Below are 27854 nucleotides of genomic sequence, written 5' to 3'. Positions count from 1 at the left end.
TCATACGTCTATTTCCCAGACACAACCTTTGGATATGACGCTGAACACGTGCACTCGACTTCTTTGGTCGACCATGGCGAGGCCTGTTCTGAGTGGAACCTGTCCTGTTAAACCGCTGTATGGTCTTGGCCACCGTGCTGCAGCTCAGTGTCAGGGTCTTGGCAATCTTCTTATTGCCTAGGCCATCTTTATGTAGAGCAACAGTTCTTTTTTTCAGATCCTCAGAGAGTTCTTTGCCATGAGGTGCCATGTTGAACTTCCAGTGACCAGTATGAGGGAGTGTGAGAGCAATGACACCAAATTTAACACACCTGCTCCCCATTCACACCTGAGACCTTGTAACAATAACAAGTCACATGACACCGAGGAGGGAAAATGGCTAATTGGGCCCAATTTGGACATTTTCACTTAGGGGTGTATTCACTTTTGTTGCCAGCGGTTTAGACATTAATGGCTGTGTGTTGAGTTATTTTGAGGGGACAGCAAATTTACACTGTTACACAAGCTGTACACTCACTACTTTACATTGTAGCAAAGTGTCATTTCTTCAGTGTCGTCACATGAAAAGATATAATCAAATATTTACAAAAATGTGAGGGTGTACTCACTTTTGTGAGATACTGTATATATAGCTGCAAGCAGTGATGAAATCCATGTGATTAGCCACCAGTACCAAACATACAGGTCAAGTAACATATAAATCACTCATTGCATGCAGAACATTAATTAATGAGTCTTTAATGGTCACATACACAGCAGAGCACAGTGAAATTCTTTTCTTCGCATACCCCAGCCTGTCAGGAAGCTGGGGTCAGAGCGCAGGGTCAGCCATGATACGGCGCCCCTGGAGCAGAGAGGGTTAAGGGCCTTGCACAACAGTAGCAGCTTGGCAGTGCTGGGGCTTGAACCCCCGACCTTTCAATCAGTAACCCAGAGCCAGAAGCCACCACTGCCCTGCCAACTGCCAACATATGTTGGCATATCAAAATTCCCTTTGCAATTTAGCATCTGCAATGTCTTCGCATAATGTTGACCAAGTTTGGGGACAATCACATGAATCCCATAGGATATATATGCAGAAATGCAGAGCCAGCAATTTTCAAAAAATCCACATTAAATCCAAAATGACTGAGTTTCTGTTGGGTGGAGCTAATGACTCATTTTGAAAATTGTCCAGCTTGATGAGAGCAGTAAATGTACAGAGTTTGGTGACTATAAGTAAAACTGACCCCACAACTTTAGTCAAAAGGGGACGTTACAGAGCCCCCCCCCAATGCCCATATCTTAGATTTTGCCTACTCCTAATGACCAACAACTTTGATAGGTGTGCTCACTTCCATGAAAAATTAAGCATGCTAAGGGCCACAAAAACACCAGAAAGGAGAATTAATGTTTGATGCATAACCACAGCAACACTATATAAGATATCAAAAATCTTTTAACAATTTTACTAATGTAAAAATTCACAGCTAATGCTGTGTCTTTGACCTTATTCTGACCAAGTTTAAGGTGATCTGGGTAAAGATAAGAGGATTATTACAAAATCTGTTGTAAGTCACACACTTACTGCTGCCAGTTATCTCGCCAAGACTGTGACTCACAATAGCCAATGCATGTGATCAATCCCCAGTAGCAAATCTATAGCTCAAGCTTCATCTAAACACTTCCTGTTGGGCGGAGATAATGATTGTGAAAGTTGTTTGGGTCAATGAGAACATCAAGTCTACTGAGGTACGCATATCTACGAAAAAGTATGTACGATATATGCACCAAGTTTATGTACCATGTAAAAGAGGGCACTGCAGAGCCCCTCCACCAAGCCAATGTTTGGGCCCTAAATATAGCTGCAAGCAACAATGACGGGTCCAATCACTACAGTGCCATCACCACATTGTGCGTGTATGAAAACTATGCATAGTGAAGCAAGTGCTGTAGAGTAACTTATTTGTGCTGATGTGTTAGGTTAAGCCCAAGTCTAAGGCTTTACAACAACTTCCATGTCCAAAAATACAGCTCGTATTTGGTGATATAATGCATAATAAAGATTAGATGCTATCTTTATTAGCCATTAATTAACTGTAGTGAAGTAATGTGTAGTGTGCACATGCATTTAAGGGGGTGCAACATAGCTCTGTTAATGTTCTTTTCTCTTAGTTTTTGATTTGTCTTTAATTTATTTATTCATTTTCATATGGTTCATTTACATGTGATTCATTTACATATGATTCATATTCATGAGATTCATTTTCATGAGATACATTTACTGATTTGCTTCTCTTTAAATCCAGTTTTAGACTGTGATATTACAAAGGTCTTTCCAGATTATTACTTGCTACACTGTACGAGATAACCCCAGTAAAACTGCCTGAATTCTATAATATAATTTGTTCACCATGTTAGGTTTAAATCCTCTAAAAACAGATTCGCAATTAAATAACATTACTCTGTTCCAGTTCACATCCTTCAAAGCATTGGCATGTTCTGCTTACTCTCACAATCCTCCAAACTCCCACACCCAAAGTCTCCATAAACAAATGAGACAGCAGTGTATCCTACAGAGACCTAACGTTGTCCACAATGTGAAAACAACTCAGAGAGTAAAGCTGAACTAACCAACAAAATTACCAAGACAAAAAGTTCCAGTAAGAGAAAAACCCCTACTGACTTCAAGTCTGATAAACAGTCTATAAATAATAAATATAATGTCCTTAACTTTTAAAGACTTGTAACAAATAATATAACAGTGTAGCACGTAAAGCCCGGGAGATAACACTAATAAAATTAAATAAACAGAAACTCTAACCCGGTCAGAGCATCGAAACAGAGAAGCACATTAACACAGGAGTAAATTTTAAGAGGAGTGAGTCCACAAAATCTAGGTGAAGTAATGCAACGACAATATCTTCAATAAGAATCCGAATTCTGTAGAGCTGGAAGGCCGAGTTCAAAAAAGAAAAATAATAGAAGAGCGAAAAAGACTCCGCTGTGTAGGTGATGCAGTTCACCCCGATATCAAGAGTTTAACATAGTCTCCTGCTTCCTCCGCTGAAATAAAGTCCTTCTGAACACCGTTATATGTAATGCGAAGCCGAGCTGGGTGAAGTATTCCATAGTTTTTGATTTGATTTGAATTACAATGTAACACAGGGGTCGGGAACCTAAGGCTCTTTCGGTGATTGCCTATAGCCCAATGGCGAGGAACAAAAACAACCATGAAAGCAAGCGTGTCAATTCAATTAAAACTCTACATATTTTTTTTTTTTAAAAGTTACATAACACAAATCGGTGCCCGTTTGCCATTTATGCACCAACCAATCGCACAGCCAGCTCAAACTACATTGGACGATGTGGAGCAGAGCGGAAATTTCCCGGTCTAATTCATAAATTGGGTGAAAACTACATAGTCTCTTCAGTTTTTTAACAAAAGTGCAATTGCTAAATGAAAGGGCGAGGAAAGAAAAAAGAAAGAAAAAAAAAGCTATGAGAACTGATCCTTCCAGTACAAACGGACAGACAAATTTGCATATTTGGAAGTCGCATTAATGGTAAGTAGTTTTCAATTTACTCTTACTTACATACTGAATCTTGTATTGATTTACCATTTGAAGAAACTATCATAGTTGGTTAGATGAATTCCAAGTGCCACCTACTAGGTGAAGTGCTGGTTGAGGTCAAGAACATGTAACATGTGAAATCTCCTTTATTACATTACCACTTTTAATAATTATGCATAGTTAAAATAGTAAAATACTCAAGATAACTATAATAATAAGAACACATATAGAAAAACATCAAAAACGTTAACTTTTCTCTGGCTCTTTAAAGAAAAAGACAACTTTTTTTTGGCTTTTATGGTTCAGCCAGCTGAAAAGCTTCCCGACTTTTAATGTAACAGCTACGCAAAGATTAAGTGTAATTTAACCTGCATTTAAGTGGGCAAATATAAGAGGACTATTGCAAAGTCTGTTGTATGTGCCCCACTTCCTGACTTGTTTAAGCTCTTTTCAGTTAATCAGCCATCAGTGTTCTTACCTTAACTCGCTGAAGTCTTTTCTCAGAACCTCCAGGGCTCTTTGGAGAAACTGCTGAATAGAATTGCCCTTCTTCATCTAGAATAAGAGATATGAAGACACACAAACACAGAAGTATGTAAATAGCTAATTCCTTTCTTTTTGCTATACACTGACAACATTTGGGTTTGAGATCAAAAGATGAATATGATCAAAAGATAAACACAAAAGATAGAACTTCAGCTTTTATTTCCCCGATATCCACATCTAGCTCTGTTAAACAACTTGGAACATTGCGACCTTTAGTGACCTCAAGAGTAACCAATTTTTAGGTGAGCAAAAGTATAGGAACAGACAGCCTTAAGGTAAATAACACTAAATATTTGATTGCATATCCCTTGCTTGCATTAAGGCCTTACCATTGACATCACCAACTGTTGCTTTCTTCATTTGTGATGCAATTAGGTGCGAGTAAGGCCCTATTTTATTTATAGAACAGTAATCTTTCAGCGTCTGATCTTCACAACACATGTTTGTGGAAGTGTATCATGGAAAGGAGATTTCTGAGGACCTCAGAAAAAGGAGTTGCTGATGCTCATCAGGCTGGAAAAGATCCATCTCTAAAGAGTTTGGACTCTTCCAGTCCAGTCAGACAGATAGAGGAAATTTAAGACCATCGTTACCCTTTCAAAGGAATGGTCGAGAAACAAAGATCACTCCAAGAGCAAGACGTGTAAAATAGTCCACAAGGTCACAAAGGAGCCCAGGGTAACTTTTATGCACATTAACATTGGCTAATATGTTAATGAGCCTACCAGCAGCAGAACACCGAACATCAATGGTGTGCATGGCAGCATTCCAAGGAGAAAGCCATTGCTCTCCAAAAAGAACACAGATGCCCCTCTGCAGTTCATGTGGACAAGCAAGAAGGCTACTGGAAAGATGTTTTGTGGATAAATAAGACCAAAATGTATTTTTTTGGTTTAAATGAGAAGGATTATGTTTGGAGAAAGGAAAACACTGCATTCTAGCATAAGAACCTTATCCCATTTGTGAAACATGCTAGTGGTAATATCATGGTTTGAGCCTGACTTGCAATCATTGATGGAACAATGAATTCTGAATTAAACCAGCAAATTCTAAAGGAAAATATCACTATACTGAATCGTACATATTGTACCAATGGCCGAGCAGTAGGTACTGTCACTGTATGCGATTTCGGACACAGCCATGGTTTGGGAATGCATGGTTGCTTCTAGAATAGGCTCACTAATCTTTATTGATGATGTGACTCATGATGGTAGCAGCAGAATGCATAAAAGTTTAGTGATGAAATTGGGTTGCCAGAGCCAGAGAAGGTGAGTGGTGAAGAATGCTCACCTGTGGGGAATTCAATTAATGAACGTTGTGCTGCAGTGAGGAGATGCGAGGATAAAAAGGGGAGAACCGAGAGCCGAGAGAGAGAGCAGCCAGCACAAAGCAGAATGCGTGGGTGTGAATAAAATATGCAGGAAAATGAAAGAAAACAAAGCTCCTTTTGAGTTGTCCCAGGCCTGCCTCCGGTTTCCTAATTTCTGCCAAAATAATATTGAATGTACCATAAGTGTTACATAATTTAATTTACTTTGAGACATCTATTCCAATACTTTAGCTCACCTAAAAATTGGGTGGTCTGCTACCAAAGGTGCCCTTTCCTAGCACATCTAGATGTAAATATCAGGAACTGAAAGCTGAAACTCTGATCAATCAACTTGTATTCATCTTTGATCTCAAACACAAATGTCTTCAGTGTATAGTAAAAACAAAAGAATTGGCTTTGCCGTTCCAATATGCATCATCATATCCAGAATATGATGCATATAGGAAGAAAAAAAGTGGAAAAAATCTTTGTTCGTTCTAATATCAATGCAATAAATAACAAATTAAGGTTTAAGAGGAGAAAATCATATTTTGCTGTTATTAGGCGGTCATTGTGGGTACCTTGACTGTTTTCCGGTGTCCAGATCCATCCCAGTAACTGAAAGTGATTTCAATTTCTTCACCTGAATATGAAAAAAGTCAAATTTAAGTACATTTTGTTGTTTATTCAGCCTATTAGCTACTCGTTTTTATTTCACCTACTCAGCATAGTTGAGTTCGGACATAGTTGAGTTTTGGGCCTCAGAGTAAGGGGCCAATGTAGATTATTAAGTGTATGCTCAGTACATATGAGCAAAAAATACTAGTTACTGGTGACCCTGGGGTACTGATTTTTCTTCTCTCTTACCAGTTACTTGGTGTTGAATCTCTTCATGAGACCCAAGGGACCCACCCACCAAAATTCTCATAAGGTTATCAGATTTTGTGCTTACCATGGCTCAAGAATCACATAATAGATTTCACTTTGAAAACCACTATCCATTACAAACTGACAGACTCTCATTCCTAATTGAAGTAGAATTCTTCACATCTCAAGCACATCAAAAGTTCCATTACTTTTTCACAGTTAAATAGACTTAAATGCATCTGCAGAGAGAATGAAGACTTTTGTTAGAAAAGTAAGGAAGTGTGCACTTTTAAAAATTTTATTTTAATTTTTTACAACTTTTTATTCCCCAAGAACATCACAGATCTTGTCATGGCCCAAGTTAGCACTATTGAGAGAACAGATGCACTGACCTCTAAACATTTTACAGCTAGAACAGAGAGAATTCCTGGTGCGCACTTATCGTGCCACTAATACAACAGTGATTGATATAATACTTAAAAACTTCAAAACCCTACAGGACAATCCTGAGACAGCTTCCCTTTTTAAGGAAGCTCCATTAATTTTCTTCAGACAGAACAAAAACATCAAAAAGCAAATTTTCATGAGTGAATTAAATGATCAGGCCTGTAGAATCTATGGTACTCTTGCATGAAAACATACAAGATGTTCCACAAGCAAATTCATTAATACAGCCAAAAAAATCACAGAACCTAATGGATGTGGTTTATTAGCAATCACTCCTTGTGCATCACCACAGTTGACATTTATCATCTTTTCTGTAAGGAATGTAATAAGCTATACATAGAACTGGAGGAGACTGGCTGATTATTTTTTTTGAAGCACCTTAATAGCAACAAAATGAAGGATATCTCCTTACCAGTGGAATTACAGATTTGCTTTATACACAGTTCACTGAAACCCGTCTAAAAAAATATCTTGATTTTGGTCTCATAACAGCAAAAAAAGAAAAAATTACTGGGTCACTCTTATCAGTCTCTCCAGGATTTTGTGATTGCAGAATCACATTAATGCAAAATCAACAATAAATAAAAAATTCAGAGGAGACTGAATTAAAGATTTTCCACAGATTTGGGCCAACACATCATGTGACGTCATCACAACACACATTCATTCAAAGCCCTCTTTGATCTACATGCATCGAACACGAGTACAGCTAAAAAGGTCTCATATTAACAAACAAAACTTGTTCACATTCCTCCTGTGTGTGCATACACACTGGTTCTCTTCAGACGCTGAAAACGCTATACAGCGATTTTCAAGCGGCTGGGAGCAAAGGAATGTGGTTTTTCTAACAATAATTTTTCTATGGAACAATTCTAAAGGAAAATGTCAGGACATCCGTCTGTGAACTGAATCTCAAGAGAAAATGGGTTATTCAGCAAGACAATGACCCTAAGCACACAAGTCATTCTACCAAAGAATGGTTAAAAAAGAATAAAGTTAATGTTTTGGAATGGCCAAGTGAAAGTCATGACCTTTATCCAAGAGAAATAATGTGGAAGGACCTGAAGTAGGGCTGAGCGATAATTTTATAATTATCGCAATATAATTTTCCTTGATATAATTCTAACAAAAGTTCAATAACAGTTCAATATATGTTTATGCATCGCACATGATCTGCGTATATGCACAAAATACTGTGCGAGTGCGTGTTGCATATCGGACAGATAACGTAGTGTTGTTTACCAACACAGTGGTGGCTAACAGGATCGTAGTTAGAGTGGAGAAATGAGTGACACTGGAGCAGATGTAGTGCTGCCAATGACCAGCTCAAATTACGATGACATCATCGACAGAAAAGGTCATTCAACTTTTGTAATTTGGAGATGTTTTGGCTTTTATGATCAGACATAACAGAGCAGCGTGCACTGCAAAACTGTGCCACAGATATGTGCCAGCAACGACAGGCAACACCACAAACCTCTCTCACCATTTAAAACATCACCCGTTAGATCACGCAGTAAGTCAAAAATTACTACCACAAACTAGTGTTGCTAGTGGAAGTGGAGCATCTACAAGCACCAGGCCAGTATTCAGTGCAACTACACCATGCCTTATGACAAAAAAAACGAAAAAAACATCACAAATGCAGTTGTATTGCAAAAGACATGCTTCCCATTAGCACTGTCAAAAATGAAGATTCAATAAGTTCTCTCTCTCTCTCTCTCTCTCTGTCGGTTTCACGCGCACACACACACACACACACACACACACGTGTGCGCACACGAATACTCAGGTTAATACCATGGAGATATAAATGAACAGTCGTCACATGCCGTGGCTCGAGGAAGCTGCCAAAAAAAAATCTTACTAAAATATTTCATAGGCTGTTTGTATGCAAACAATTTTATTCATAATGTTACAGTTGGACTTTTTTGTAGCTGAAAAGAACATTGAGTATGTCATTTGTTATTTATCTTTATATTCTAGTTTAAACATTTTTGTAATAAATATAACGGCATAGTAGGAACTGAACTGTCACTTCATTTATCAAAGTTCTTCCACCAAAAAAAAAAGATTATGTCGACCCTTGTGAAATTTTATTGATAATTTGCTTTTCCATCAGCTATATCGGCAAACATTTTAATGCGCTAAAGCTTTCATAACCAAAAAACCCCAAAAACCTTTGATGGAAACGTGGCTAATGTTTATAGGCAGAGTTATTCAAAGAAAATTCTATTTGCTTTTTTCCTACCATTATTTGCATTATTCTTTTCCATATCTGGTGATGTAATAATGGACTTTTGCATTCGACTGCTTAGCTTAAACACACTTAACTATCTTGATTTATCAAAACACAAAATAGAGATTCCTGTGAAAAAAGTAAACAATACCAATAATTAATATTCCTTTATGAGTACAAATAAGTGTAATTGTGTAAAAGTGTAAGTGTAAATAAGCCTACATATTACACCAGCATCATTCATGTTCAGATACATACAATAATTGTTATTTTCATATCACTTACTCTTGATTTTCTCCTGCTTCCGCTCCCATTCCTGTCTAAGCTCCTCCCTCAGGCGATTTTCCTCCTCCTGGACACAAAAAAGACAAAAACAAACAACTCGTTTAAACACCAAACAATATAGCCGTAAGTAGCGATCTGCAGGTCCAAGCACCCTTGCTAAGCGATTCAGAATTATAAGGGCATTATAGATTAACATACTTAATAGGTTTTCTGATTTTAACCCAATGCTGAATAATGGGAATACATAGCAAATACTATACAATAAAATAAAAAAAAAAGATTCTATATAAAGGAATAAAGCAATAAAAAGGTGGAGATGATATTAGATTGTCAAATTTCAGTGTGGATGTGGTACAAGAAAAGGCCTGTGCTGGCTTGCCTCCCTCAAAGTCTTGGTCAAGATTATTCACATAACAGGATGCTAGCGAAGGCAAGAAAGGTTGTCAGGTCACTGTGGTAACTTGGCTGACTAACTGAACACAGCCCATGATACATCATACAGGTTGTACTTTGAAAAACACATTCTACTTTTCCTTTAAACAAACACATTTTGTTATTATTTATTTATTTATTTTAACAGTTCACTGGTACAGGTGATGGTATTTTCATTGTTGCAGGTTTCTTCTCTTCCATACAGTCTAGCCTAGGGAAGTGCATCAAAAGTCAAAAACTTTTACCTCTCTTTCCCGGTCTGGAAGAAAGCTGGTGTCGACATCAGGATTCTTCCCCAGCTTTTTTTTCTCAACCGGGTTGTCTAGCAAACAGCAACAAGTCAAATTAATAACAAAAGTTGAAATCTATATTCATAGCAACAGGACTAAACAGGTTGTCTATGCAAATGTCAACTACTAGAAAAAAAGTTCAGGTAAACTTGCAGGGCTATCGCTATGTTCAAGTAGTTTGGAAACTGGTAAATATAACACTAGAACATACAATGAAGTCATATTTACAGGTATGAAACTTGGGATTCTGCATGAGGGGTTTACAAGATGTGATGCATAATGCAAACTTTCAGCCCAGTGAATTTTTTTGTTACAATACTTCCAATGTAATTGGAACTGGAAACAATCATATACAGTGGTGCTTGAAAGTTTATGAAACCTTTCGAAATGTCTATATATCTGCATAAACATGACGTAAAACATTATCAGATTTTCACTCAAGTCCTAAAAGTAGATAAAGAGAACCCAGTTAAACAAATGAGACAAAATACTACAAGTTGTAATTTATTAAGGAAAATGACCCAATTACACATCTGTGAGTAGCAAAAGATTAGCAGTTACTTTTTAAGGTGAAATTGGAGTCAGGTGTTTTCAATCAATGGGAGGACAATCAGGTGTGAATCAGCTCCCTATTTTATATATAAAAAAATAGGGCTCTATCAAAGTCTGCTCTTCAAAACACATGTCTGATGAAGTGTATCATGGCATGAACAAAAGAGATTGAGGACCTCAGAAAAAGAGGTTGGAAAATTTGACAAAACCATCTCTAAAGAGTTTAGACTCCACCTATCCACAGACTGTGTACAAATTGAGGACATTAAAAGCCACTGTTGCCCTCCCCAGGAGTGGTTAAGGAACAAAGATCACTCCAAGAGTAAGATGTGTAATGGACTGACTGCAAGGTCATAAAGGAACCCAGGGTAACTTCTAAGCAACTAAAGGCCTCTCTCACATTGGCTAATGTGAATGTTCATGAGTCCACCATCAGGAGAACACTGAACAACAGTGGTGTGCATGGCAGGATTGCAAGGACAAAACCAGTGCTCTCCAAAAATAACATTGCTGCCTATCTGCAGTTTGTTAAAGATCTTGTGGACAAGCCAGAAGGTTATTGGCAAAAAGATAAGAACCTTATCCCCTCTGTGAAACATATGGTGGTAGTATCATGGTTTGGGCCCGTTTTGCTGCATCTGAGTCAGAACGGCTTGCCATCATTGATGGAACAATGAATTCTGAATGATACCAGCAAATCCTAAAAGAAAATGTCAGGACATCTGTCCATGATCTGAATCACAAGAGAAAGTGGGTCATGCAGCAAGACAACGACCCTAAGCACACAAGTCATTGTACCAAAGAACGGTTTAAAAAATAAATAAATTAAAAAAAAGAACCAAGTTAATGTTTTGGAATGGCCAAGTCAGTGTCCTGACCTTAATTTAATAGAAATGTTGTGGAAAGACCTGAAACAAGCAATTTATATGAGGAAACCCACCAACATCCCAGAGTTGAAGCTGTTCTGTGAAGAGGAATGGGCTAAAATTCCTCCAAGCTGATGTGCAGACTTATCAACAGTTACCAGAAACATTTAATTGCAGTTATAGCTGCAGAAGGGGATCACACCTGATACCGAAAGCAAAAGGTTCACATACTTTTGCCACATACTCACAAATATGTAATATTGGATTATTTTCCTCAATTAATAAATAACCACATATAATATGTTTGTCTTATTTAATTAATTGGGTTCACTTTATCTACTTTTAGGAGCTGTGTGGAAAATGTGATTGTTTAGGTCACATTTAAGCAGAAATGTAGAAAATCACAAACCTTCAAGCATCTCTGAATTTTCTTTAAAATCAGATAATTAAACATTTCTCGCTTTTCAATCAGCTTCAGCGCAGCCAACCAATGAGACAATTGAATGCTAGGGACTTGGGGCACTGGACTTACATTTTCAGAGTACAAGTTATTTGAATATTATATTTTCTAAAACCCATATGCTGTAGATATGTTTCATATTTGATGTCAATAGGCAAAGGTGCAGTCTGAATATCATCTCAGCAAAATCTGATTAAGATTTGATCACATTTTTGTAGGAGTTTTTTTTATTTTTTAAAATTGTATTTATTATAGGGATGTCGCGATACCAAAAATCTAGTAGTCGGTACTAGGGCTGCACAATTAATCGAATATCGATTGCGATTGCAGCCAGTCACCATAGAGAGGCGCAGGGATGACGTCATTTCATAGTGCCAAAACCCGGAAAGGCTTTAGCATTTTAGCGCTCGAGCTGCCAGTTTTTCTGCGAGCTCCAGCACTTGTGCGAGGGGAAATCATGACACTAGCATGATGCTAAATGGCACTAAAGAGGTTGTCGGGGACATTTAACATCACGACGAACAGGAAAAAACTTCGCAGATAAACTCAGGGCTCTACAGTGCAACCATTTCACTCACGTTTGTGACTTAAAAGTACTTTGTGCGACTGTGAATAAATATTTCATTGCACTGGTGTGAGTGACCTGTTCGGAGTTATAAAATACAATCAGAATAAAAACTAAAGGAAGTCCAAAATGCATCTACACCATGCAACAGTTACTTTCACCCTGCTTTTCATCACCTCAGAACAAGTGTGTAAATACTGCAGAGAAGCCATTATGATGACAAGAGTAACTCTGTACATCATCTGCTTCTCTCAACTTCCCGATCTCACAGCCGGGATTTATTGATCACCAAAATGACCTGAACTTTCACCTGCTCGTGTAGACACAGCGGTGTCGGGCAGAGTAAATTAATAATAATGCTAACGCTGCAAGGTGGGTTTAATTCAAACTTCTTTATGATTGGTGAGGAATTATTTAATAATCAAGATTAGCAACTGTTCAGGAGTACGCTGCTGCTCTCCTTCACGCTCTTCACTAATTCAAATACATAGCATAGTCACATCATTTAAACTTAAGGTTGGCAGATATCATCAGAAAGGTCAACTCCAGTTATCATGTTTTGATTTAGTCCCCCGAAAACAATATTACCAGCAGACGTACTGGGGAACCGATCCAAAAGGAACAAGTGAAACAAACAAACAGAAAACTAATAAAATGTAAAGACAGAAAATGTGCTTAGTTATAAATAAATCATTTAATATAAAAAATAGACACTATAATAATTCATAAAATCTAAATAAAATAAGAAATGAAAATGTTTAATTACTATGGGTTGCATTTAATATCAATTTGACATTAAGATAAGTTCGCCATCTCCTTAAAAGGTGATTTACCTTTTTCCTAAGATGGATCATGTTTGTGTTAGTCTACTTTTAATTAGGACTCTTTATTGTTTAAGATATTTTAAAAATATATATATTTCATGCTTGTTTATTTATCAATTAATCAACAGTATTCCTCATTGCTATTGTTTTAATTCAATTAACAGTGACCATGAGCAGAGAGCTTACATTTAATTGTTTATGACAGACCTCCTTATTAAAGTTTAAACAAAAAAAGATCGGTATCTGGATCGGTATCGGCTGTAAAAATCCTGATCGGAGCATCAGTAATGAACACCACTAAACTAAAGCGCTTTGCATCTGACGGGTAAATGAACTCACCCAATCACATCCTATATGAGATTATTCAGATATATACACAATACACACAGAGCTGGTCGAGAACTGACTCCAGCCCAGAACCATGACAGTGGAAATGTCTAATAGTGCAGCTTTAAATATATTTAAGAGGAGCAGACTTCAAACACTGAACATTCAGGTTTATTGTATTTGTTTACTAGGTAAACAGGTTAACGGTTGTTTTTTCCATATAGTCTGTAAAATTAACTGAAAATATTACATTTAGTTTATCAGAAGGTAAATTAATGTGTCATGGCTCACACTATGTTCCTAAATTCTGTCATAATTGACAAGCTCAAGTTTTCTCATGCTACTTCTGTGTTATTTTGTGGCACATTAACGTTACCATCTCAAAAAAAACAACAACAAAAAAAAAACAACAACCAACAACTCAACTTCAACTGTGTTCCTAAATATTTGTAATTATTATTAAAGGAGTTGTCTTACGTCTCTCCTCCTGTAAACACTGTTAATGCCTTTTCTGCATTCGCCTGAATTGTTTTCATTTGGTTGCATATTGTTATATTTGATGCATATTTTCATTTGGTTGATGGCATTTTTATTTTTACTTATCCTACATATTGGGTACAATTTATTTATGTTTGGCTTCTACGAGATGATTCACTTTATGGATCAGTCTAATTTGATGCAAAGATTTGTACATTAGCAGGAATGTAGCACAACATGGAGGTGAAAGCAGCGGTCTGTTTATTTAAATGTGAAAGTGCAATAAAAAATATGTTGTTCCTAAAATCAATGAATAATCGTGATAAATAATCGAGATCTCAATATTGATCTCAAAATAATCGGGATTATCATTTTGGCCATAATCGTGCAGCCCTAGTCGGTACCTATACCACCAAAAGTACACGATACCTGATACCAAAGTCAATACCATGGTGTGGTATAATAATAAATAAAGAAATTAATTTTTAACTCTCCTGGAGAACATCCTCCTGAGGCTGATATGGACAGAGAGAGAGGGTGAGAGAAAGAGAAAGAGAGAGAGAAAGAGAGAGAGAGAGAGAGAGAGAGTATTTTAGTGATCAATCACTGTCTGACAATGACTAATAAAACTGTGGAGGCTACAAGTGCTAAGGTGCAGTCCTAAATGCACACACACACACCTCCTTATACTCTGAATGCAAGCATTACTTTAAATTTCACTGATATGGTGGCAGGCCAGAAAGATTTATTAAAAGCATGAACATGTGAATAATTATTAATGACATTAGGCTACATTTATCTGACAGGACACGGGCTGAATGGCGATGCATGGTGGAACATTAGGAGGTAGTTTATAACATCGCAATGCATTAGCGTCGTTAACAAATAACTGTCTATCGCTAACATTACATGGAGCATAACGTTAGCTGGTTTCACGCCACAATGCAGCTGCCTCAAACAAACATAATATAGGACCGTCTTTCAGGTGCTTCACCAAATTCCAGGTGTTTCCTCGCTTTGTTTGAAATGAATGATAGCATCGGTTGCACACCGGCTTCAGAGTATCAATTATAATTTTGTTGTCATCTGCCTTGAATGCGAAGTATTTCCATATGAGACTCATACCATCTTTCCTCTCAACAAGTCAGCGCTAAACTTGTCACCATCTTCTGTAGTTTTTCCCCTTGTGCTTGTAGACGTTCTTCTTCTCCTTTACCACTTGTGGACCAACTAAAACACTTGCACGTATTTGCTGCCCCAATCAGTTCCGTAAGAATTGCAAGCTTGAGAACTTCATTACCAACGATACCAACGCTACTGCAGAAAAACCAAGTACAGTCACATTTTTAAAATGTTGGTACCGACTTGGTACTGAAGTATCAGTTCTCATGACATCCCTAATTTATTAGCTTTAACATTTTATAGACTCAAAGTGCAGATCTCAAACTTGCACCTGTCCAAAACTTTACCGTAATTTCCGGACTATAAGCCGCTACTTTTTTCACACGCTTTGAACACTGCGGCATAAACAATGATGCGGCTAATTTATGGATTTTTACGGGCTAACGAGCTTCATGCCGCCAAAACATTTAGCCTCGTCACATCGGACCAATGAAATTACCAAACAGGTCACAGTGGACCAATGAAACTGTTTGAATTAAATCAAACGCACTCACACTAAATTCTTCAGATCCAGTCATTTTGCACTTCATGCACACACCGTCATCATGGAAAACACACGAAGAAATGCATATGATGCAACTTTCAAGTTAAAGGCGATCGATCTGGCTGTCGAAGAAGGAAATAGCATGCGAAGAGCAGCTTTTGCTCCAGTCTGCCAGCGGATCCTAACAGTGTCAAAACAGTGGAGCAGTGTCAAAAAATCTACCATCACCAGCGGGTTTCGAAAGGCTGGACTGCTGCATGATGAAGAGGACAGCACAAGCTCAAGGGCGAATTTTGCCTCGAGACGTAAGTGACATTGAGAGCGACAACGAAAGAGAGACTGAGGAAGTGTGTGACGAAGTACCGGTAATTCTGAGGCTGTTCAATTCCGACACTGAAGAAGGCGACTTTAGTAGTTTTAGTGCGCAGGAGGAAGATGAAGATAGCGATCAATGACTTTTCCTAGTAGGCAACTGTATTTTTTATTTTTTTAACTAGCCGTGTTACAGACACAGTTTGGAAAAAAGCATTTACGGAACGTATTTAATTAAAAGTTTTTTAAAAATCTTTGTGTAACATCTTTCTGTGTAAATATCTCATGTTACAACGTGGACACCTGCGGCTTATAGACAAGTGCGGCCTATATATGTACAAAAAAAATTATTTTTAAAGTTAGTGGGTGCGGCTTATATTCAGGTGCGCTCAATAGTCCGAAAATTACGGTACATCACATCTTTACATCTAAACTTTACATCACATGAAATCATTTATATTCACAGTGCATTCAGGTTGTTAAAAATATATAGGTATAGATATTAATTATAATATAGAATTAATAATTAAAATCAATAAAAAGAAATAATTAAGACAAAACACCCCTTCTCAAGTACATGTAAAGATACAAAGACCGATCCTTCAAGGAATTGTGGAGCGGAGGTATTTCTGAAACTCAGCAACTCAAAAATGGGGTTCCTCAGGGGTCAATTCCCTTTGAGTCCAATGCCCTTTTCTATTTATACTACATCTCTAGGGCAGGTGATTGAGTCTTATGGCTTCTCATATCATTGTTATGCTGATGACACATAGCTCGATTTGTCCTTCCAGCCTGATGATCCATCTGTTTCTATAGGAATCTCTGCTTGCCAGTCTGACATCTCGGACTTAATGAGGGAAACACCACCTTAAGCTCAACTTGACAAAATCTGAGCTTCTCGTCATCTCAGCCTGCCCCTCTATCAACCACAATCTCACTTTACTTGGCTCAACCACAATTAATCCAACCAGGACAGCCAGGAACCTTGGGGTGACTTTTTATAACAGCTTGACCTTTACAGACCACATTTCAATAACTGCACAGTCCTGTAGGCTCATTCTGTAGAACATCAAGAGAATCAGACCGTATCTCACCAAACAGGCTACACAGCTACTAGTACAGGCTCATCATATCAAAACTGGACTACTGCAATGCACTACTGTCGGGCCTCCCAGCCAGCTCCATCAAACCCCTCCAGATGATTCAGAATGCATCATCATCCCCCTTCATCTCCCTCCACTGGCTTTCTGTGGCTGCCTGCATCAAATTCAAGGCCTTGATGCTCACGTACAAGACCTTGTCAGGAACAGCACCCTCCTACCTCAACACTCTCCTGAAGGCTTACGTTCCCTAACATAATCTGCGATCGATCAGTGACCGATGCGTAGTAGTGCCTACTCAGCGTGGCTGAAGGTCCGTTTATAGAACCTTCACACTAACTGTCCCTCAGTGGTGGAATGAATTTCCAACCTCAATACGGACAGCAGAATCGGTCACTATCTTCAAAAAACAGCTAAAAGACCCACCTCTTCTGTGAGCACATAACTAATCCCTAAAACACCAAACCCACATTATCCTTTAAATAAATAAATAAATAAATAAATAAATAAAGGATGCAGGAACCCTTATGTAACTGCTAGTATTTTTCCCCTTCTGCTTATTATTATTTTCTGCCTTAAAATGAATCATGCAGACCAAACCATGAATCCTACAGACATAAATCTGTATACTATGTTGATATTTCTGTAAAGCTGCTTTGAGACAATGTCTATTGTAAAAAGTGCTATACAAATAAAATTGAATTAAATTGAATAAAACTTGAACAGGTAGAACCCCCTCCCGCTACTCAGGCAAGGTAAATGGGCTGTATTGGCTTAATGACCTATAGCACAGAGTTTTACGTTTTGGTCCATATCTCATGAACCGTAAGCCCACAAGCAACAATTTAGTGTGATAAATGTATATTACTTAGTGCTCTGATGAAGAAGATAGGTATGCATCCAGATGCTAGACAAAGATAACGAGAGTGAATGCAACACAGGGGAAAATCTAGATGCTTTAAGTGGAAATAGTAATCCCCCAACTCCGGTATTAAAGCCCTCACAGTGGTATGAATGGGTAATGCTTCAGTGACATAATCGCAAAACCAAAGCTAAGGCTAAACCCACAGGAGCACCACACCTCTCTTCACATGTCCAACAGGTTTGCCGATGTTCAATGCAGTAATATGCTCTGGCCCATTCCAAAACAGCATGGCAATGCAGCTTATAGCAGGTCATGGTCACTGAACTGCTGGATGTCCAGGTGGTGGTCCAAAAACAATGTGGACTTTATAGATAATTTTGAGTGATTTTCACTTCACTTAAAATTGTATTTGTATAGTGCTTTTAACAATGGACACTGACCCAAAGAAGCTTTACAGAAATACATTCAGAATATAAATTTTAAATGTATGAATTTATACCTAATGAGCAACCCAGTGGCAACATTGGCAAGAAAAAAAAAACTCCCTGAAAAGATGAGTAAGAAACCTTGAGAGGAACCAGACTCAAAAGGAAGCCCATCGTCATCTGGTTCAGGGCTCTACAGTGCGACCATTTCACTCACATTTCCAACAGAAAAGTACTTTGTGTGACTGTGAAAAAATATTTAGTGCGAGTGACCTGTTCGAAGTTGTATAATAAATCAGAATAAAAACTACAAGAAGTCCAAAATGTGCAACAGTTACTTTCACACTGCTTTTCATCTCCTCAGTCAACCAAACAAGTTTGCAAATACTGCAAAGAAGCCATTATGATGACAAGAGTAACACTGTACATCATCTGCTTCATCTTGACAATCTCACAAACCACCATCTTTTATTGATCACACAAAATAATGACCTGAACCTGTGACTCTGACATGCTCATGTAGCCACAGCGGTGTTGGGTGCAAGTAAATTAATAATAATCCTAAATCTACAACATGGTTTTAAATTCAAAATTCTTTCTTAAATAATTCCTCACTAATCATACTCAACTTTTCAGTCTGCAAAACGTACAGTACACTGCCATGCTCCCTTCACCAAGCATCCAAGCATCCTTAATCACCATTAAACTAAAGAGCTTTGCATCTGACGGGTAAATGAACTCGCCCAATCACATCCTATGAGATTATTCAGACATACACACACAATATATGCAGAGTGGCTCGAGAATTGGCTTTGGAGAAAAAGCCTAATAGTGTAGCTTTAAATATATTTAAAAGGAGCAGACTTCAAACACTGAACATTGAGGTTTTTTGTATTTGTTTACAAGGAGGGACAATGATGTTTTTTTTTGCATACAGCCAGTAAAATTTACTGACAACGTTCAATTTAGTTTAACAGAAGGTAAATTATTTGGTCATGGCGCTACACTATGTTCCTAAATTCTGTCATAATTGTCAAGCTCAAGTTCTCATCTTGCCCAAAACATAATGCTGCACTACAGTGCCACCATGAGGTCAACTGGGCCCATCTCACAGATGAACTGAATGGAAGAAGAGCTATATCCATGACCAAGTTTTGTGACTCTATGACCTGATCAATAATAGAATAATATACAAATCTGAATGCTAAACATTGGAATAACTTACCGTCTTCATCCTCTACATCATCTGGATTGAAAGACAAACGGGCGATTTTTCTTTTCTGTTCCTCTTTTCTCTTTTTCTCTTTCTGCTTCTCTAATTTTCTAAAAGAGAACAATAGATTAAAAGTCAAAGAAGAATGACTTGAAATTTAAAGCAAATTCATTAAATGGATCTGGGGTGTCTGTAAAGATTATAGATAATTAGCAGTAAATGGCTCACAGCTGAAGCTCTTTAGACTGCTCCTTCTTAGCCAGCTGCTTTTCACGCTCTTTTACAAGGGCTTCTTGCTTTGCTTTCATGTCATTCAAAGTCACCAGACCTAAAAGAAAATTTATTTTTTAATGTAAAAAATTAATTAATTCATTGATTAATTGACAGCTTAAAAAAAATCTTAAGCAGGTCTCCTGCACTTCACAATTTTTGTGTTTGAATGTACTGTAACTTCTGTACTGTACAGAGCTTCATCTGTTATAGCATCTTGAGTAATAGGCAAACTGTGGGATCTACTGTGGAATTTTTATGGACTAGCACTAGCTAATCATGTTGCAGCGGCACAGTGCATAAACTCATGCAGATAAAGTCCAAGAGCTTCAGTTAATGTTCAAATCAAACTTCAGAATTGGGGAAAAAGTGTGATCTCTGTGACTTTAACCATGGCAAGGTTGTTCGTACCAGACGGGGCGGTTTGAGTATTTCAGAAACTGCTGCTCTACTGGGATTTTCACAAAGAACAGAATGGTGCAAGCAAAAACAAACAGTGAGTGAGTGACAGTACCGTGGGTGGAAACACCTTGCTGATGAGAAGAGAGGTCAGAGAAAAAGAAAAGAGGTCAAAGGAAAATGTCCAGTTTGGTTCAAGCTACCAGGAAGGCAGCTCTTTACAACCATGTTGAGCAGAAAAACATTTCAGCATGCACTAAACATCCAACCTTGAAGTGGATGGGCTACAACAGCAGAAGACCAAATAGTGTTCTACTCCTCTCAGCCAAAAACAGAAATCTGAGACTATAAGCACAGATTCCCTGAAACTGGACAGTTGAAGGTGAGAAAAAATTACCTGGTCTATTTCCAGTCTTCAACTGACCAGTTTTGGTGAGTCTGTGCCCATGACAGCCTCAGACTCTTGTTTTTGGTTGACAGGAGAGGAACCTGATGTAGTCTTCTGCTGTTGTAGCCCATTCACCTCAAGGTTTGATGCATTGTGCTTTCTGAGATGGTTTTCTGTTCACCATGGTTGTAAAAAGAGTTCTTATTTGAGTTACTATAGACATCCTGTCAGCTCATACCAGTCTGGTCATCCTTCTCTGTTCTCCATCATCAACAAGGTGTTTCAGTATGGAGACCCCCTGCATACAGGATGTTTTTTGTTTTTCGCAGCATTCTGTGTAATCTCTAGAGACTGTTGTGTGTGAAAATCCCAGGTGATCAGCAGTTTCTCCTATACTCCAACTAGCCCATCTGGTACCAACAACCATGCCACAGTTAAAGTCACCAAGATCACACTCCACCCCCCCCCCCTCCCCCATTCTTAAGAGTGAGGTGAACATTAACTGAAGCTCTTGGCCTGTATCTGATAGATGTTATGCACTGGGTAGCTGCCATTTGAACGGCTGACAGGATAACTACACAAATGAGCAGGTGTACAAGTGTTCCTATTAAAGTAGTCAGTGAGTGTGTGTATACAGTCATGTGGAAAAAAAATAAGCACATACCATGGAAATTATTGTTGTTGTTTTTTTTTTACATACTTGGACAAGCAAAACATTTGATCCTCTTTGAAACAGTACCTATTAATGAAGTTGATACACTATCAAATGACACATAAAATGGACATTTTGTAATAATTTAAACAAACAAATCAGTTGGAAAAAGTAAGACCACCCCTACATTTATCACACCTTCAAATCCATAAAGCTAGAATCAAGTGTTCAAGATTGGGTGCCAGTGATTAGAACCTGCTTGGGAAGTGCAGGTGGAACTGGATCCCTGGTTTTCCCTTTTGCTATCGAGGTTTGGTGTTGTCATGCCAAGATATAAATATTTCTATAAGGCCTTCAGGAAAAAAATGGTTGTGGATGCCTAGGAGTCTGGCAAGGGATTAAAAAAAATCTCCAGATTATTTGAAATACATCATTCCACTGTAAGGAAAATAATCTACAAATGGCACAGATTTCAAATGATTGCCAATTTGTCCAGTGCTGGCCGTCCCAGCAAATACAGCCCAAGAGCCGACCGTTTGATTAAAAAAAGGAAGTCTCCAAGAACCCCAAAGTTTCAACACAGGTTCTGCTAGGTAAGACTTGCAACTTTTGGTGTCAAAGTGCATACTTCTACAATCAGAAAGCGACCTCACAAATTTGACCTGCATGGGAGGTGTGTCAGGAAAAAACCTTTACAAGACTACAGTTTGACAATGAGCATATAGACAAAGACCAGGAATGTGCTCTGGAAAGACGAATCAAAGGAAAGTTGTTGGGCAAAAGTTACAGCAGACATGTTTGGTGCAGATCAAAGGCTGCTTTTCAGGAGAATCACCTCATACCAACTCTGAAGCACAGGACCACTTCCACCATCATGCTGGACCGTAGGTGGTATAATGTTCTTTTTGTGGAATTCTGTGTTTGGTTTACACCACAGGTACCAGGCCCGTCTTCCAAACAGTTCAACTTTCGACTCATCAGTCCACAGAACATTCTCCCAAAAGGTTTGAGGATCATCAAGGTGTGTTTTGGCAAAAATCAGACGAGCCTTAATGTTCTTCCGAGTTAACAGTGAGTTTTGCCTCACCAGTTTTCCATGGATGTCATTTTTGCCCAGTGTCTTTCTGATCATGGAGTCATGAACAATGACCTTTATTGATGCAAGAGAGGCCTGTAGGTCCTTTGATGTTGTCCTTGGCTCTTTTGTGACTTCCTGGACAAGTAGATGCTGTGCTCTTTGAGTAATTTTGGAAGGTCGGTCACTTCTGGGAAGGTTCACTACTGTGCCGAGTTTTTCCATTTGGAGATAACGGCTCTCACTGTGGTTCTTTGGAGTCCCAGAGCCCTTGAAATAGCTTTGTAACGCTTCCCAGACTGATGTACTTCAATCATCTTCTTCCTCATCATTTCAGGAATTTCTTTTGATTTTTTGCATCGTGTGTTACTGGGTAAGACATTTTAACCAACTTCTTGCTGTTAAAAAGTTATATTTAAGTGTTGATTTGATTGAAAAAGGTTTACAGCAATCAGGCCTGGTTGTGTCTAGTCCAGCTGAACCCCATTATCAATGCGGTTTCATAGATTTGGGGAATCAGTAACTATGGGGGCAAATACATTTTCACACAGGACCAGCTGGTATTGGACCAAATTTGTGCTTCAATAAGTAACTATCATTTAAAGACTGTATTTTGTGTTTACTCAGCTTGACTTTGTTTTAATGTCTGAAACAATTTAATATGAGAAATACTCAAAAACTGAAGAAATCAGGATGTGAAAAAGTATTTGCCCCAGCAATATATAGATGCCTGACACTGACATGAATTTTTGCAAGTGGTCACTGCACATGCAAATCTCTGACATAACCCTAACCCCAAGTATGTCACTCAAAAGATAGCCTGCCAAAAAATATTTTCAAGAATAGAGCCATTAACAGACCATTTGCAACATAACCTGAAAGAATAAAAATGTATATTATGAACATAGAGTAAAAGCAAATGGTTTAAACATTTAAAAATAATAGGTAGCTATTAGCTTCACTGGTAACACCAGTGCCCCTGACTCCATTCATATTTATCTCAGTGAAATCAACATTTGTGCAACACCAACTTTCAACACTGACAGTTTACATAAAAGGAGTAAATCCTGCAAAACTAAATTATTATTATTAATTTTTTTTATTAACTTAACACATTTCATTTGATTTAAAATGTGGGGCCAAATGTTTTATGGATTTTTTTATTCATTAAAAAATATTTTTAAAAAGACCCTTAACCTATTAATAAGTGTTCAGACTCTTTAGTATAACATTTAAAGTAGTCAGAATTGCTGAGAGTCTAAATGCTTTTTGTAAATCTGTGTAATGTTACCAATATAAATAAGGAAAACAGTACAGGAATGTCTTAAAATGGAGGATTTAACTCTGAAGCTTGCTTACCCACAGTGCTTGACTTAAGCTCTTGCTCAACAGCATCATAGTGAGCAGAGAACTTTTTATCAATGTTTGATTTCACAATGTTGTCCTGAAAGGCAAAAAAAAAAAAAGTTAGATCACTTGCACACTGATATTAAGATGTGTGTAAATTTAATAGGTTGTTTCTTAGAATACTTGCAGACAGCATTTTTCAGTTTTTAAATTTCTCTTTAAAGATCTGCTGACAAATCATGAGTAGTGACTTTTTACTTGAAAATTTACTGCAGGAACATATTGGTTTGTAGTAAAAAAAAAATACTGTCTGGAACAATGTGTGTCATGTGTAATCTACATGAATCTGATGGGGTTGAGTAAGGGGTTGAATAATTCTGCAAGGCAATAGCACGTTTAACAGTGGACATTGTCACAAAGCAGCTTGACAGAAATCCGGATACGGATTTATCCCTTATTCATCCCTAAATGAAAAGAGGTGACAGTAGCAAGAAAAAAAAACTCCTTGAGATGACCTGAGGAAAAAACCTTGAGAAGAACCAGAGTCAAAAGGGAACTGATTCTCTTCTGCATGACACCAGATTATGCATCAATATTATGATAATGAGTCAATCTGTACTAAATGTGTTGAAAGGAACTACAGTATGAGCAACAGAGTCATTTTTATTAATTCGTATTTGTTTTCTTGAAAAAGTGTTGCTTAGATTTGTCAAAACTTTAGATAAATTTGGTTTTGGATCTAGTTCCATTTGTGTGAAAACCCTGTACAACAAACAGTTGGGTGTCTTTAATTCATTGTTACTTCTAAGTTTTATGAAAAGGTGCTCAATTCTTGCATTTCCTCATATTTCTCTTATGCAGACCTTAATACTTGTAAATGTACTGATTAGGGCCCAAGCACCGATGGTGTGAAGCCCCACTGGATCTGCTCCGTTTATTAGGGCCTCAGCCTGCACCAGAGGTGCTAAAGCCCATTTGTTTTTGGAATGTTTTTCACAATTATTATTATAATTTTTTTACATTTTTAACACATTCACCAGTTTTTAAGGCATTCATCACATGTGAAAACTCACGAAACTTAGCACACACATCAGACCTGCATAAAATAAAAAATGTATGTAGTGTATAGGCCCGTGTGTGATCAAGGAGCTCTACAGGGCCAGCAAATGGACTCAATGGTTGGGATGAAGTTGCTCAGAGGTGCAAAAGATTTGGTATGATTACTGATCTCATCATGTAAGACAGTTCACTTGGATTTATTTATTTATTTATTTATTTATTTATTTTACACACGTGAGAACCGGTGAAAATTTACATCTTATAGGGGTTCCAGAATTGATTATGGCAAAATGCTCCACAAAATAGCTCCACCAACAAAATTTCAACAATGTGTGCCTCCTGCTACCTACATGTATGAAATTCGATACACATGTAACATGCCAATACATACCAACAAGTCTCTTGAATCCATGCCCTAAATTCAGACATTTTGATTTTTCTCTTCAATTTTTGCTCTGTTTTTGCCAATTCCAGACCTTGTAATTTAACAAACTCCTCCTAGAATTTCATCGGATCAACATCTTATTCAGACAGTCTCATGTAAAGGCCTTGATGATGCTAAATTGCAAAGCTTTTTGAGTTTTCGCCACATGGCAATCTCACAAAGTTCAATGTTTTGCCATGAAACAGGAAGTTGTTATAACTGAAACATACAATGTCCGATCTGCTCCAAACTTTGCCCCAAACACACGTTTGATAACAGTTCCAGCCTGAAGACATCTACATGCCAATATTCAGTTATAGTCATAGTGCCACCTACTGGCAACAGGCTTGTACTCTAACAAACTTTTCCCAGAGATTTAATCAGATCAACATCATAGTCGGTCAGTCTAGTCCAAAGGCCTTGCCCATGTTCAATTGAGAAGCTTTTGAGTTTTCGTTGCAGGGCGTGTCCGTGGCGGCCTGACAAATTTCTATATAAAAAAACAAATCACATTTTTGAGGCCTAAACATGCTCGAAAACTCATGAAACTTTGCAAACACCTCAAAAGTGGCGAAATTTTTAAATCTGATACAGGTTTTAGAATTAAGTGTGGCAAAATGGCTTGACAATGCCATCTACAAAATTTCAACAAAGCAGCCCTTGTACTACATTTCACCTACATGTAAGAAAATCTGTAGGCATATACATGTTAAAATGTACAAAAAAAGTCTCAGAGCCTTATCCTAAACACAACATGAAGTCAGCCATTTTTATATTTCTCTGCCATTCTTGCTCAGATTTTGCCATTTCCTGGCCTCGTACTTCTAGAGTCATCCGATCAACATATTTGGTCAGTCTAATCTAAAGGATTTGTTGATACTAAATCGCAAAGCTTTTGAGTTTTCGATGCCTGGCGTGGACGTCTGACAAATTTCAATGTTTCACCATGAAATAGGAAGTTGTTATAACTCAGACATACAATGTTCAATCTCTACCAAACTTCATATTTGATACGAATCCTGGCCTGAAGACAACTACATGTCAATATTCAGTTATAGTCATAGCGCCACCTGCTGGCAACAGGAAATGACATATTTTACATCGTGATACACTCTTAACAACATATAAGTGCTAAAAAAAAAAATGTTATGACATTCCCCTGGCAGAGCAACCCCAACGTGCACCAGGGTGCAAGGGCCCATTCATTGTTGCTTGCAGCTTTACATTTTTTTTTATTTCTTCTTTGTATGTTCATGTCATAAAGAGGAATATTAAGTTAATAAAGAATTACATTAATAGGAAAGCTCAAGTTAGTCCATTCTTAGAAGGCAAACAAAAGGTAATTGAATCAGATGTGAAGTGTTATTTGAAATAATACATTTCAACTATGAGGAAATACATCTTCTATTGATTTAAACAAGGTTTCGTCTCATCGGGGAGTGCCGGGTAGTCAGGACCACTCGAATAAAGTTGGTTTGATGTTGGATGTTCGATATTCGCGGAAATGCGGAAATTAAGGGACCATCTCTAAAGTTACATACTACATTTTTATACACGTTTCTAACTTAAATAGCATTTGAAGGGAATGACTTACAGTCACATAACCAACTGTAAAGTGTTCATCTGGGTGTCTAGATGAACACTTTCCAGTTGGTTTTGTGACTAAGTGATTACCTTCAAGACCTATTGAGCTTTAAAAAATTGTATATTTTGTGTATGGGCCCATTCTGCAGTGAAATTCATGTCTAATTTACATATGATTTAATAACTTATTTTGATAAATATAAAAAATCTAAAAGGTGTGTCTCACAGCTGACACCCAGGATGAACACTTTACAGTTGGTTATGTGACTGTAAGTCATTCCCTTCAAATGCTATTGAAGTTAGAAACGTGTATAACAATGTAGTATGTGACTTTAGAGACGGTCCTTTAATTTCCGCATATCCGCGAATATCGAACGTCCAACGTCACACCAACTTTATTCCAGTGTCGGGACCTTACCCACGGGACCCGGCCGGGCATAGCCCAAACGAGCTACATGGGACCGAGGTTCAAAACTCAATAAATTAGCGTAATATATTTAAAGCGTCTCACTTGCCTCTGCTATTTTTTGTTTTAACTGCTCCAGCTGCTCTCTCTCTCTTTCACGTTTTTTCATCAACTGCATGGCTCTTCCAGCCTCGCTAGCCGCTCCTTTGTACTGCGCCATTGTGACTTGAATGTTTCTTTTAACTGTAAATTGCGAACTGTCAAATTCCGTGTAAATAAATAAATGTACGCGTTCGACAAACAACCTCGCTGGAACTGAAGACGCGTTTTCGTTCTGATTCTTCTTCTTGTACTATTTATTGGCGGTTGGCAAACCAGCTTTTGGTGCACTACCGCCACCTACTGAACTGGAGTGTGGTGCGTCAATGCTTAGGAATGAATGAATAAATAAATAAATAAACAAATGCAATGAAATACAATTAAATATCTTATAATCTTGTATAATTTCCTGTTTCTTTTAGATATCTTTTCAGAGCTATTCTAATATTTTTATCCCCTTGCTGTTTACTCAGCACATGTTCTAAAGTCATATTCTTTACACCTTCTTTATGTACTTTTGTTTCCAGTAT

The 27854-nt window shown here is 37.7% G+C and overlaps 1 protein-coding gene across 1 annotated transcript in view; it reads right to left on the bottom strand.

The window, feature by feature from the left end:
• Positions 1-27588, bottom strand: part of fam50a (family with sequence similarity 50 member A) — a 42057-nt gene extending 14469 nt beyond the window's left edge. The window contains exons 1-8 of the mRNA XM_017487741.3: positions 27335-27588; positions 23765-23849; positions 19850-19949; positions 19634-19731; positions 9925-10001; positions 9248-9314; positions 5991-6052; positions 4033-4109 (exon numbers count right to left, since the gene is read on the bottom strand). Of these exons, the coding sequence (XP_017343230.1) occupies positions 4033-4109; positions 5991-6052; positions 9248-9314; positions 9925-10001; positions 19634-19731; positions 19850-19949; positions 23765-23849; positions 27335-27445 (677 nt within the window). The 5' untranslated portion in view covers positions 27446-27588. The remainder of the gene's footprint in view (positions 1-4032; positions 4110-5990; positions 6053-9247; positions 9315-9924; positions 10002-19633; positions 19732-19849; positions 19950-23764; positions 23850-27334) is intronic.
• Positions 27589-27854: the final 266 nt, after the last annotated feature.

Source organism: Ictalurus punctatus, chromosome 15 (genome assembly GCF_001660625.3).
Source record: "Ictalurus punctatus breed USDA103 chromosome 15, Coco_2.0, whole genome shotgun sequence".
Taxonomy (NCBI): Eukaryota; Metazoa; Chordata; class Actinopteri; order Siluriformes; family Ictaluridae; genus Ictalurus; species Ictalurus punctatus.
The sequence above is the reverse complement of the archived record's forward strand: the minus strand, read 5'-3'. Positions and strand labels throughout refer to the sequence as shown.